General features: G+C 42.3%; 2 protein-coding genes across 7 annotated transcripts in view; one reads left to right on the top strand and one right to left on the bottom strand.

The window, feature by feature from the left end:
- mtmr14 (myotubularin related protein 14) overlaps nucleotides 1-3,098 on the bottom strand; it is a 34,003-nt gene extending 30,905 nt beyond the window's left edge. For all 4 annotated transcript variants that reach the window (XM_064305403.1, XM_064305405.1, XM_064305404.1 and 1 more), the window contains exons 1-3: nucleotides 2,985-3,098; nucleotides 1,782-1,875; nucleotides 1,385-1,555 (exon numbers count right to left, since the gene is read on the bottom strand). The gene's annotated coding sequence lies outside the window, so the exon portion shown is untranslated. The remainder of the gene's footprint in view (nucleotides 1-1,384; nucleotides 1,556-1,781; nucleotides 1,876-2,984) is intronic.
- The window catches only part of lhfpl4a (LHFPL tetraspan subfamily member 4a), a 46,744-nt gene continuing 36,931 nt past the window's right edge, over nucleotides 3,092-12,904 (top strand). For all 3 annotated transcript variants that reach the window (XM_064305417.1, XM_064305416.1, XM_064305415.1), the window contains exon 1: nucleotides 3,092-3,993. In XM_064305417.1, the coding sequence (XP_064161487.1) occupies nucleotides 3,588-3,993 (406 nt within the window). In that variant the 5' untranslated portion in view covers nucleotides 3,092-3,587. The remainder of the gene's footprint in view (nucleotides 3,994-12,904) is intronic.

Below are 12,904 nucleotides of genomic sequence, written 5' to 3'. Positions count from 1 at the left end.
ACCTGGCTGAAGGGAACTGAATCTGCGCTGAATGCAGCTACCTGTTTAATTTATGGCAGAAGTAAGAAAAATGTTTCCTTGATTCAAAGCTTTGAGGAATATTTCATGGAAATGTATTTTTTCAGTGCCAGAAGCTGTCCCAATAAGGCATGTGAAACGATGAGCAGTAGAACCTCCCACAACAGAAAGCTGGTGAATTCATCTTCTAGGTGCCACCAGATGGAATATAAATCTGAGAGAGAGCCCTGCTTTTCAGTAATATATTAGAATCACTTCATCAAGCATGCTCACACTGGAGAGATGCAGTGTCAACCCCCCCACACACACATGCCACATTTAGTCACTCACTCATGTCAACTGTGTGGATCCAAATGGATGACTCTAATTCATATTTGTGTACACAGTCATAGAGACAGATACATACTGGAGAGCCCCAGAACACAAATGCTCTGCCATCACACAGCGATATATGATGAACTTGTAAAACAGTTTTATAGCCCTGGCCCAGAAGACTAGTGTTCTCCACAATCTCATTAAGCTCTGGTATAATTAACAACAGTTCAAACCAGTTCATTTCCCAGCTCAATTTCAATCACATTTTATAGCACTAGGCATAGCTATATTTGGAATTTATTTTTTAAATATGACATTGAGGGTAATATCCCAATTATATCTGTTATTAACTGGGTTTAATCATATATTAAACCTATAAATAGGCTCACCAGTGGTCTGGTAAAATTATTTCTCACATCAAATAACACTTAAAAGTAAACATTGAATAAACAGGTCAAAACCTAGTATATAGCTGGACCGACCGACCAATGGTGTAACTTCGTAACTTGGCTGACCAATGGTGTAACTTCATCACTCAGTCACTCAGTCACAGACATTCACGTTTATAGGGCTGGCCCCGCTGTTGCGGTCCAGCCAAAAATATATCATGCCATTAATGAATGGGTTCTCTTTCAGGAGCAAAAAAAAAAAAAACATATCAAGAAGTACAAAGGTAGTTCAGCAGTCTTAATATGATAAGTACATTTTTATTAATTAAATGTTCTTGACTGTTAAACTTTTATTCACATATAAAGTCTAAGAACTCTAAGTCCTTCTTTTAGTGTTTATTGTTCATTGAAGAAAAACTAATAGTTACTGTATGATGAAGAACCATTATTTGACTTCCCCTGGAATCAGAAAACCAAACAGCTAAAGAATGGAGAAGAATTCACCTGAATTGAAATTCTGAAAAAGTTTACCCTTTCAATGAAGAGAATTTTTTTTTTTTTAAATCATTGAAAAACACAGGTGGATTGGCAGAGGGCATACAATGTGTGAAGCTAAATATGACTTACTTGATGATTATAAGTATAAAGGCATCAGGTCTTACCTACGCAGTCATCAGTAATCGTTTGGAGATAATGATAGACAGATAGAGCAGCTGGATGGTCTTTGGAGTATTGCCCGCTACACTGCACAACAGTGACCCCTCTGGGAAATCAGGCACCAGCTGTCTGCCTGTGCCAGGCGCATTAGATGAGCAGTCCAATGTGCAACTCCACTGAAAATAATAATAATAATAATAAGAAGAAGAGGATGAAGAGGAAGAAGAGGAGGAAGAAGAAGAACAACAACATGAACGATAAGAAGAATCAAAGTGAAGTCACATCAAAATGTACAGCTTTAATTGACAGGACACCACTGGATAGCCACGGATTTGTTCAAAATGTTCAAGTACATAATGCAATGCCTTTTTTATATATTTCTACTTGGATAATCCTGCTTACCAATATGGACCATGCACCCTTCAAATGATGTCATGGCATGATGGTACTGTCTTCTACTAATCAACAGTATTCATAGAAGAGAAAATCATGAATGCTGCAAAATAAGAAGGAATGGTTGTCAGCATTAGGTGGTTCAGTAAAGTCTGGTGGTTGGCTTATATTTTTTCTTGGCCTGACAAAATAGAAAATTAATCGGTTTATTTTCAAGAATCATGATGATAATTTACAAAAACATACAAATATTGATATTTTCAATGTCCCAGTGTTTTAAGGTTTCTTGTGTATGCCATATACATATGAATTGCAACAGGAAACATAATGTTGTCCAACTTAAGGTCTAACATTTGACATGACCTGCCATTATGGCATTATTATTGATGCTGTTATGCATTCTTCAACAGCACAACAGAATGTAAACAGACAGAATGGTTAGAATAAGTGAAATTAAGTGAAATAAAGAATGTGCTGATATGAAATGCTAATGCCACATGCTGAAGTAGCGTGAACATGGGAATTGACTTATTATGATGATATTATTATTATTATTATTATTATTATTTATTTCAAGCTCATTCTATTTGCCCTGTAACTGACAGAGTATATTCCCTGTTAAATCAATGCTAATCAGTGGACATTTTACCTTGATTTGATTACTAATGGGCTCTTATAAAATGTTTAGAGCAGAATTAACGCAGAATGGTTCACTGTACGTTGATGTTATGATATATTGCTCTAATTCTTTATTTTTAGATATTGGAATTCATAAACACAACAAGATTGCTTAGCATGTTCCTCCCAACAACAGAAGACGTTTGGTATGAGTTCGCCTTGAAACTGAGAAGTGGATTTAGCGCCACTACGAGGGTGTGTGTGTGTGTGTTGGGGGGGGGGGGGGGGTGATTGGAAGAGGGGGCTGGGATATGTAATGCAAATTTCTGCAATACTCGGTTTGTGTCTGCGCCGTCATCAACAGTCCTCGGCTTTTCTCCTGAACGTGAGCGCGCAGAAGAGAGAGACGGGAGGAAAGAAGGAAAGGGAGAGAGAGAGAGAGAGAGTGAGTGAGTGAGAGAGAGAGAGAGAGAGAGAGAGCGCAGTAAAAATCGCAATCATGGAGTCGTGGCAGCAAAAGCCTGCAGTGCGAGATCGACCACATCTGCAATTATTTTAATTCGTCGAGGGCAGAAACCGATTTATTTTAAATACCCTCAAATCCAAGCGTCTCACGGATGAAGTAATGTTGGTTAGATCCTCATTTGCTTTACGAAGATTCATCACTGGTACCCGGCAACGCAGTCCGTCCATCCTCTAGCGTTCACTCTGATGGGAGGTAAAAACAAATCTATTATTAATACTCACTGTGCTGAATCGAAGGGAAGAAGACAGCTTGTCATTTTTTGCAATACATTTTTGATGTTTTTTTTTTTTTGCGATATGAGGTCAGTTACTTTGGCTTTTTCTTTGCTTTTTGAAAGTAGGAGGAAGGGAATCGCATACGATTTTACTCATCGTTGGTGAATCACTTCCCAATGTTTAATTAATTATCTCATTTAATCATTTTGGTAGTGAAAACCCGCACGAAAAGGTGGAATCGTGGCGTATTCATTGGCTCTGAATATTAAGATGCCACTCTGCCGACCTTCATATTATTATTAAAAGCATTTTTTATTACCTTTAAAAAATAAAAATAAAACCCCACCTCTCACAACAGGAACATTTTGGCGAACTGACGGAGGAAGCTAGGGGGAGATAGAGACGAGGACAGTGCAAAAAAAAAAAAAAAAAAATACCAGAATAATATTGAAGAAAATGCTGCCATCGCAAGAAGCCTCCAAGATTTACCATGACAACTACATGCGAAACTCCCGGGCCATTGGGGTGCTGTGGGCGATATTCACCATATGTTTCGCGATCATTAACGTTGTGGTGTTCATTCAGCCCTACTGGATCGGGGACAGTATGAATACCCCGCATGCCGGGTACTTCGGCTTGTTCCATTATTGCGTGGGGAACGGCATCTCCAACCGAGAGCTCACTTGCCAGGGCACCTTCGCCGACTTCAGTTCCATCCCTTCCAGCGCCTTCAAAGCGGCCTCCTTCTTCGTACTGCTGTCCATGGTCCTCATCTTGGGCTGCATCGCGTGCTTCGCTCTGTTCTTCTTCTGCAACACCGCCACCGTCTACAAGACATGCGCTTGGATGCAGCTACTCTGTGGTAAGGCATATTAGCTCGCATGGTTTACTGCCAATAATGTTTTCGACGCGTGCAATTAATGACCATAATATCGCATTGCAGCGTACTTAGCACATTTCCTCATTATTTATGCGACTGTTCAAGCTACTGATGTGTGTGTGTGTGTGTGCTTGTGTGTGCGTACGCGCGCGTGCAGGGATACCCCTTTCGACCTGCCCAATTTGCGCAGGACAGTTCCTTTACATTCTGGTCTCGTGCAGAATTTCCCACACAGGCTATTTACCAGTAAGCAATGTTTATTTTCGCAAATGTGCACGGTAACGTAAGCCTTTCTTGTGTGACGCCCAGAATCAGCGTGGGGTTACGTTCTCTGTGTCGTTGGTTCGATTATGTTCTTTAGTAGCCTATCATCCTTTGTTGTTTTGCGGGTGGAACATCTGCGACTTTTTTTTTTTTTGGCAGTGCGAATATTGGGCAAGCCATCCCCCGCGTCACTGAACGTAAAATGAACGTAATCCGGAATGTTATTTTTAAAAAAGAAATGTATCACACATGGGATCCCTCGGGGGTGCCCTGTAACTGAAATAATTATTATTTTATGCATATACATAGAGCAGCATTGATTACATTCAAGCCTAGTGATCCGTTTTGTTACAGTCAAATAATCGCGTTTCTGTGGTGGCAACGCTGGAGCTCGTATAAATTACATGTGGTCACGTTTGATGTATAGCGGAACGAGCAGCAGCCTAATTAAGATGCGTCTGTGCGGTGATATACCGCCAAGGCTCTGTTGACTAAATATACTCCAGCGTTGAGACCCTGGTCAGCTGTGCGCTACCTTAGGTGCAAGTGCTTTTGAAAATGTTCTGCACGATGTCATGTGGTCACATATTCGAGAGAAAAACGGGTACATGACATATTGCCATTAAAGTATTAGCCTTTTTGAGTGTCTGCCATATGTTCATTGTACTCCCGGGCAACAAATCTGGCTTGTAAATAATAAGTAAATAAGAAAGAAACGAGCTAAATAAACCAAACATTCCTACTTTTTATTTAGTTTTGTCACATAATATTACATAAATGACAGGCAATTATACAGGCCTAGTGTTTAGGATTAATTTGTGGCGGTAATCAGCACTCCAGTTCGTACCTCGAGTAAATTGATTCAATCAATTCCTACCCAGAATTGCCAATTCACATGTTATGAAACAGCAACATGAGCTACTGTACAGGAATTATCATCTTTCTACATAGGTATGTGAAACACAAATCCCAGTTTATCAAAAATATTCTAATTCCACAGTCATAAAAGCAACAGTCCATCATAAGTGTTGGCTTAAAGTTCATTGTACCCGTACGCAACAATAAGGCACTCCTGTGAACAATAAAACTTGATTATTACCAACCAGCAGGCTTTTGTCATTTTACTGAAAGGAAACTCAAGCAAACTGATATCAAAGGTAGCAGTGGAACAGAAGCAAATACCGCCAGGATTCCCAAACAATAAAACTGTGCAGTTATCCTTTGCTAAGATCATTTTTTATCTTGTAATACTGCGGTAAAAAATACCACAATTCAATGAGGCCTGCATGCTGCCTGTACAGTATGCAAGACCAGTGTAACAAGATGATGATTGCAGTTGTTCATTTTAGGTAACCCTTGACAGGCTGTTGAAAATCTCAACTTTTTGCTGAAACAACATTAGAAAATTACAGAATAGACAACTGCAATTCTGTGTCAACTATAAACTATAAGGTTATATTCTAAAATAACCAAGTTGTTCAAAATTCAGCATACAGGCTTTTATCCAAAACTGAAGAGATATTCCTTAAAGAATCAAGTTCTTGTCCTCACTGCACTGCCTTCCAGTAGTATCTGGAACAGATTTTTAAGAAATGACATTGATTACTCAGTCAGACTTGTAGTATCCTATTTGCCAAAGAAACAGAAGCAGAAGAGCCTCCTTAATCAGCAAGCCTTAACTGTCCTGGCTCCTTAACCAAAGAGGCTATTAGAAATACTCAAACATGCATGTCTACTCTCAGAAAACCTATACAAAAAAAAAACATCATAAAAAGGAATAAATGCCTGTCACTGAGGTGCTACCCCTAGCCAGCGATAAATAATTAATTTGTACCTTTTTTTGTTTGCAGAAGGTCCTTATAAGTACCAAAAATGATGTTATTGTACTTCCAGGGTACATTTGGGAAATTTGTTCCTAAAAGAACAGAACCACTGTACCTGTATTTCTGAGAGTATTTGAAATGCTTTCTAATTTTTTCTGCATTTTGTATTTAATTCTATGATGTCCTTTTCTGGCAAAGTATACTTGACCTTATTTTTACTATTACTTTTAACTTTATATGTCTTTATTTTTACATTGCACAGCTATTTAAATTGTATTTGCTTTTATGGGAAACACAATCATTATTATTATTATTATTATTCTGCCATCACAGCCAGTTAACCTGTTCTTATTTTTATGACAGTCAGAAGTCCCAGCTGCGAAAAATGGCAAAATGACGTGTGAATAATAATAGCTGCTGACTTCGAACAACAGAGTGCGGGAATTCAGTGCGTAAAACAGAGCAGCAGAGTTGATCCACAGTGGCAAACAGTGCCTTTATCGGTGTGGCCTGTCTCTCTCTCCCTTCAGAGGGAAACTGAAAATCGACACAGCAGGAGAGGGAACATATTGTCCCAGCTCAGGGGTACCTGCACTCAGATCGCCCGTCACATGCTTTTGGTCGCATGGAAGCTCCTTGCGGATTTCTAATTACATAAGCCCCTAATTAATTAGACAAGGTGCAAATTAATTGGGCCTAAATACACATTAGCCAATGCCTGTTCATTCAGGTGAGATTTGTTCTTTAATGACTTGGGCTGTGAAGTTGGGAAAGGTTTTTTACGCCCAGCTGAAGCCAAAGCTGTACGCAGCTATAGCAGACTCCCAGAGCAGTTGAGTCGCTTCATATGATTAGCCACATGCAAACAAATGTGCACAAACCCGCACACACACAGACACACAAGCACACACACATATTCTTTTTCAGCAGAAATAACTGCATTTTACTTCTGCCATTTTAAACATAGTTATACACATAGCTTACATAAATTTGGTATCCAATAATTAAATGATGTAATGTGGTGACCAAGTCCACTATACCTGCTGTAGCCACCTGCGCTGAATTGTTTTTTGTCGTAATACCAAAACAAGGCAAAAGGAAAGACGTTGCGGCCCACACACAGTATTTATGCCCCTGAATGGAGTTCATTAGCTACACCATTTCAAACAGCTAAGTGTTTGTCAACAGCATTTATTTGTTGATATGCACATACATATTACTGATAAAACAAGTCACCTGAGCTGCAATCACTTACAGGGTAATCAGAGAAATGTATTTCTCCTTTGTTTGGTGGCATTTTCTGAATTGGACGCCACTGATGGCTCCTATGGTGGTTTTATGCAAAACCAAAGCCATGGGAAACTGATTGGTTTGTCACACCAAGCAGGTACAGACCACCCACATGAATGACATGTGCTTGATATGATCTGGTACATCCAACTTTTTTTGACTTCCTGAATTTTTCCCGTAAATCTCAGGTAACTTCAGACACTAGTGAGATATTTACATTGAATGAAAACCGTATCGTATGGCACCGGTGATCTTTCAGAGAACAGTCCTCAGTGACCTTTCAGGAGGGGGTATTGATTTCAGGGATTACTGGCACACAGTGGGAGACAGCAGAAATGGGGGCATCCTGGACCCTGAATGTCCAGCTCTTTCGCCTGTGTCTGGCCCTCCCTCTTCCCCTTGAAACTGCGGGGAGAGGCCCGGGTCCAGCCTGCTGGAGGTGGAAGTATTTCTTCCCATCAGAGATCGTCTCACCCCATTAAGCAACACAGAGCTGAAATATCACTCTGTGGGGATAAAGGGTTTTTGTAAGCATGGATTCTGGAAGGTTTACAACAAAGTGAGTTAAGATTCATTTAGCGTTACACTCAGCATTATCCGTAATGAGAAACCGCGTCTCTCATTGATGCTTCTAAATGACAATAATCCCCCCACACCCAAACGAAATATTTAACATGCAAGTCAACAAAACTGGCCTGTAAAAGGACATGACATGAATCAGTAGAATACTGAAATGCTGTTTACCATTGATGCACATGCCAGGGAAAGAAGAGACAGTGTGAAGTTATCTTTGTAAGTCTCCTAACAGTCGCCTCTTTGATTAGTTAAGCATCTTGGGAGAAATTATTATTGACTTACTATTGGAAGCCCAGCACACAAGGGTGTGAGAGCGGCAAAGGAAAGCAAAACTAAATCACTTGTAGGAGTTTTCCCTCTCGGAGAAGAAAGGTCCTTCGATGGTGAAGGATATAGATGGACGCTCACTGTAGACGATGTTTTAATGAAGGGGACTCATTTTCTTCTGCTGGTAGATCTCACAGAGGTTGCTGCAGCACAGTTTGTATAAAGATACCCCACTTACTGACAAAGACAATTATATGGTCAACGTTGCAAGTGTGAATTATGAAAAAAAAAAAGTATAAAGAGGAGTTAGTTAATTGGTGAAAGAAAACAGTAATTTACAATACCCATAAGAATCTTAAGCCTCACTCTTGAGCCGAAACATTTCAGAGACAAACGCAGTTGAAAAACGACCGTGCGCACTGGAACCTTAACCGAAAGTCTCGGGGCGACCGCAGCGCTCGACCGCTCCAGGACTGCAGGGACACGGAGAACGGCTGTGGCCAGGCGTTGGGAACAGGACCGCAGGGACACAGAGAACGGCTGCGGCCAGGCGTTGGGAACAGGACCGCAGGGACACGGAGAACGGCTGTGGCCAGGCGTTGGGAACAGGACCGCAGGGACACGGAGACGCTGTGGCCAGGCGTTGGGAACAGGACCGCAGGGACACGGAGAACGGCTGCGGCCAGGCGTTGGGAACAGGACCGCAGGGACACGGAGAGCGGCTGTGGCCAGGCGTTGGGAACAGGACCGCAGGGACACGGAGAAGGGCTGCGGCCAGGCGTTGGGAACAGGACCGCAGGGACACGGAGAGCGGCTGCGGCCAGGGGTTGGAACAGACGCAGGAAGAGAGCGGCTGGCCAGAGGTTGGAAACGCAGAAGAGAGCCATGCAGATGGCGAGAGAGAGGGACGAAATGCAGAGAGAGAGAGAGAGAGAGAGAGAGAGAGAGAGAGAAATAGAGAGAGAGAGAGAGAGAGAGAGAGAGAGAGAGAGAGATACGCATTGCAGTGGGGCTAAGGACTCCCAGCCCACTGCAGGGGGTTGAAGCCCCGTGAAGATGTTAAAAATACACCTCGCAACCTCTCCTCTCTGCGCTGCTGTTATCACCGGCATCTGCTTCAGTGCTTTGGGAAAGGGATCTACCATTAGGAGGAACTTTACGATTCCCCCAACAGCCACCAGGCCTCTCACTCATGGGTGCTGAACGCTCAGAGGGAAAGGTGAATAAATAAGCAGAGCATTATCTCTTTATCGGGGAATGTATGAATACATTAGCCGCATTATTAGCCTAATGTTTTCATTAAAGGCCGGTAGGTGTGGGAAACAGTGCTGCAGCCAGGGGCGTGACTCACTGGCATCGGCCTGCGTTCCATCAGAAGTCTCAATCAGTTCACTGGAGCTTTAAGAACAGCAGCTATGTTTCTGAAATTCACCAAAGCTAAAAGGTTTAAATCCATATTTTTTAAAAACTAGAACCATGAAATGAAACATAATTATTTACACATATTCTTGCGATTTTGAGATATTTCAATGTCTGCTGCAATTATACAGCACTTTTCAAATTTTCCACACCTCTTAGGACTGCAGTTCAAACCCCCAAACATAAATTTTTCAGTCACTTCTTTCTCAGGGCCAGAAACCATTTACAGATTGTGTATGCAGGTCAAATGTGTTCCACATACTATTACTGAAAAAATAACTCAATCAATTGTATGTTACATGTTTGTAGAGAAAGAATCCTTCTTAATTCTCTGCTGTCACTTTATTCACATTATTCTGTCACTAGTGGAAGGTGTGTCAATACTGTGTAGATGCTGGACGTTTTGATATATCTAACTAATACTTCTTATTCTTCACAATGATCAAATGGGCCAAGAGTACGCTACATGGCCAAAAGTATGTGGACACCTGACATCCAACATCTCATCCAAAATTATGGAATTAATATGGAGCTGGTCCACCCTTTGCCGCCATAACAACCACCACTTGTCTGGGAAGGCGTTATACGAGATGTTGGAGCATTGCTCCTTCCATTCAGCCAGAAGAGCATTAGTGAGGTCGGGCACTGATTGGGCGATTAGGCCTGGCTCACAGTTGGCTTTCCAATTGATCCCAAGGGTGTTGGATGGGGTTGAGGTCAGGGCTCTGCACAGGCCAGTCTAGTTCTTCCACACCGTCCTCAATAAAACCATTTCTATATGGACCTCGCTGTGTGCCTGGGGGCATTGTCATGCTGAAACAGGAAAGGGCCTTCCCAAAACTGTTGGGGAAGCACAGAATTGTCTAGAATGTAATTGTATGTTGTAGCATTAATATTTGCCTTCACTGGAACTAAGGAGCCCAGCCCAAACCAACCATGAAAAAAACCCAGACCAAGGGGTGTCCAGATACTTTTGGTCATACAGTGTATGTCCATGGAGGGCCATGTGGCCCCCAGGGCCACCAGTTGAATAGCCCGTGTGTAAACCTTGTGTGTTGTTAGAAAGTGGAAATCTTCCTCCATCTTGTGAAAGCTAATGAGCAAGCACCTCTATTCTGCTCTCCAGAACCAGGTTTGTCTTTGTTCACTGATCTCAATGGCCAGACCATAGCCAAACAACTTATGCCTTTGAAATTCATCCTATTTTGCTATGTCCATCAGATACCCAAATTGCATAGCCTATCATAGTGTACTTCCTACTGAAGACCTAACTGAATTGATGTTAGTGGGCGTCAACATTGACGGGAATTTGGGGCATTGCACTGGTGGGAGTATTGTATATACTGCTATTCTTAAAAAAAAAAAAAAAATTCAGATATTTAATTGAATCCTTTCACTATAAATTAGTAGGGAATACCATCTGAAGTCATTTCAACATGCATCTGTGGCTTTTCCTTTGTAATCGATTGAAACTTGTGCATGCGGGGTTTCAGCTTGGTGCCATTTCCATGCTGTGCGTTAACAGGCCTTGGATCGAGTAACCACTTTGAGCCGTTTTCATTAGTGGATCAACACATATCAGTGTCTTCATGACATCTTTGTTCATAATCTAAAATGGAAAATACAACTTTGAACTTGGCTGTAACACCGTAGACTGAATTTCAGCAATAGCCCGGTTCTTTTCATATGTTCAGTTATTTCTTTTTAATACACGTAATTCAATTGTGAATGAAAGCTTGCGCGTTTCTGTAGGTCCAGTGCAAACCGATAATGCACAGAGCCGAACGAACGTGGAACAGAAGTGAACTGAGCAGAGCGGAGATAAGATCGCTCCATCAGGAACCCTCAAACCGACAGAGCCTCGCGCTCATTTTAAATTCCCTTCAGAGGAGAGTTTTCCTGTTTTTTTTTTTAGAGAGGTATTTTCGACGGCTCGGAGGGAGGGAAGCGGAGCGGGGCAGCGGCGGGGGAAGCGGCGAGCGGCCGCGCCGGAGCCCTGACCTTTTCGTTAGCGCCCGCGGCGCTTATTGAGTTTCCCCGCAGCGCCTCTGAAAAGGTCGCGTTGGAGAGGCCCGGCTCGCCCGGCGGAGACGTCACGGCGCGCGGGTTCCCGGGGCGCCTCTCTCGCTCACCGAGGCGGCTGAACGCCGCGCTCCGGGTCCACGCGGTTCTGACATTATGGCCGCAGGCTGGTTCCGTCTTTCGGACTTCCTTCTGGCTTTCACGTTTCGGTCAAACAAAGGTGACCGATGGCTTGCGCAACAGCCTTTTGGAGCCCCGCTCTCTGGCAGCCACGCTAACTGAAAAGGTTCAAGGCCCCTAATGTCAACGCATCACCTCTAGTGAAAGCTCATGAATGTATCAGACCAGAACTAAGGAGTCTGATGATAACTGTATATGGCTTTGGATGTCAAGACATTACTAATGACTGCTTTGAAGCGCAGCAGATATTGCTAACACTTGAACTCTATGCCTTAAAGCATAAATTACAGTGTCATAACCAGTCATGACATTCTATAGGATGTCATAACATTGTCATAATGAAAGCTTTATGCATAATGATTATTTTATAAGAGTTATTTTGAAGTCGGTTTTGTAATATGGTTATAGAAGTTATTTTGAAGTCAGTTTTGTAATATGGACTGCATACATTGTAATGTTGAACTTTGTCATGGGCTGTAATATACTGTACATGCTGTCATAGCTGTTTATGACAGGTGTTATGCCATGCTTATATCAGTGTTGTGCAGGCTTTACAGGGTATAGTTAAGTATTTCTGGTATTTTTTGGCGAGTCTAATGTCAACTTATTGTTCACCTGTCTTGTGACCAGGACACCATCCTTTTTTCCGCATTTGCTCTTTTTATTCCAGATTCAATAATGTGCACCTCAGTGAATGAGGGAAACATAGGTGCACGGATTACATGGTCTCTGTCAGTCCGTGTCTTTTTGAGCGGCTTTGCTGGAAGCTAGTGGCGCTCGTGGGCTGGAGCCTTCCATTTTGGCTCTGGCCAAACGTCGCCATCGTTGCTTCTCAAAAACGCAAAGAAAATGATATTGTCCTGGAACCAGTCTGGAGGGGGAGTGGAACAAATGCCAGAATAAGGCCCCATAGAAAGGAAAGCCAGACAAAGGCGGGTTAATGAGTAGCGAGCCTCTTTTAGCCGCAAACAAAGGGAATTTTGCAGGGATTTAATTCAGGCCCTCAAAAGCCCTGGAAGAGCTTGACCAGCTCAGCACAAACAGCTACATCA

The sequence above is a fragment of the Anguilla rostrata genome, chromosome 13, assembly GCF_018555375.3.
Source record: "Anguilla rostrata isolate EN2019 chromosome 13, ASM1855537v3, whole genome shotgun sequence".
Lineage (NCBI taxonomy): Eukaryota > Metazoa > Chordata > Actinopteri > Anguilliformes > Anguillidae > Anguilla > Anguilla rostrata.
This window is presented reverse-complemented; position numbering and strand designations above follow the sequence as displayed.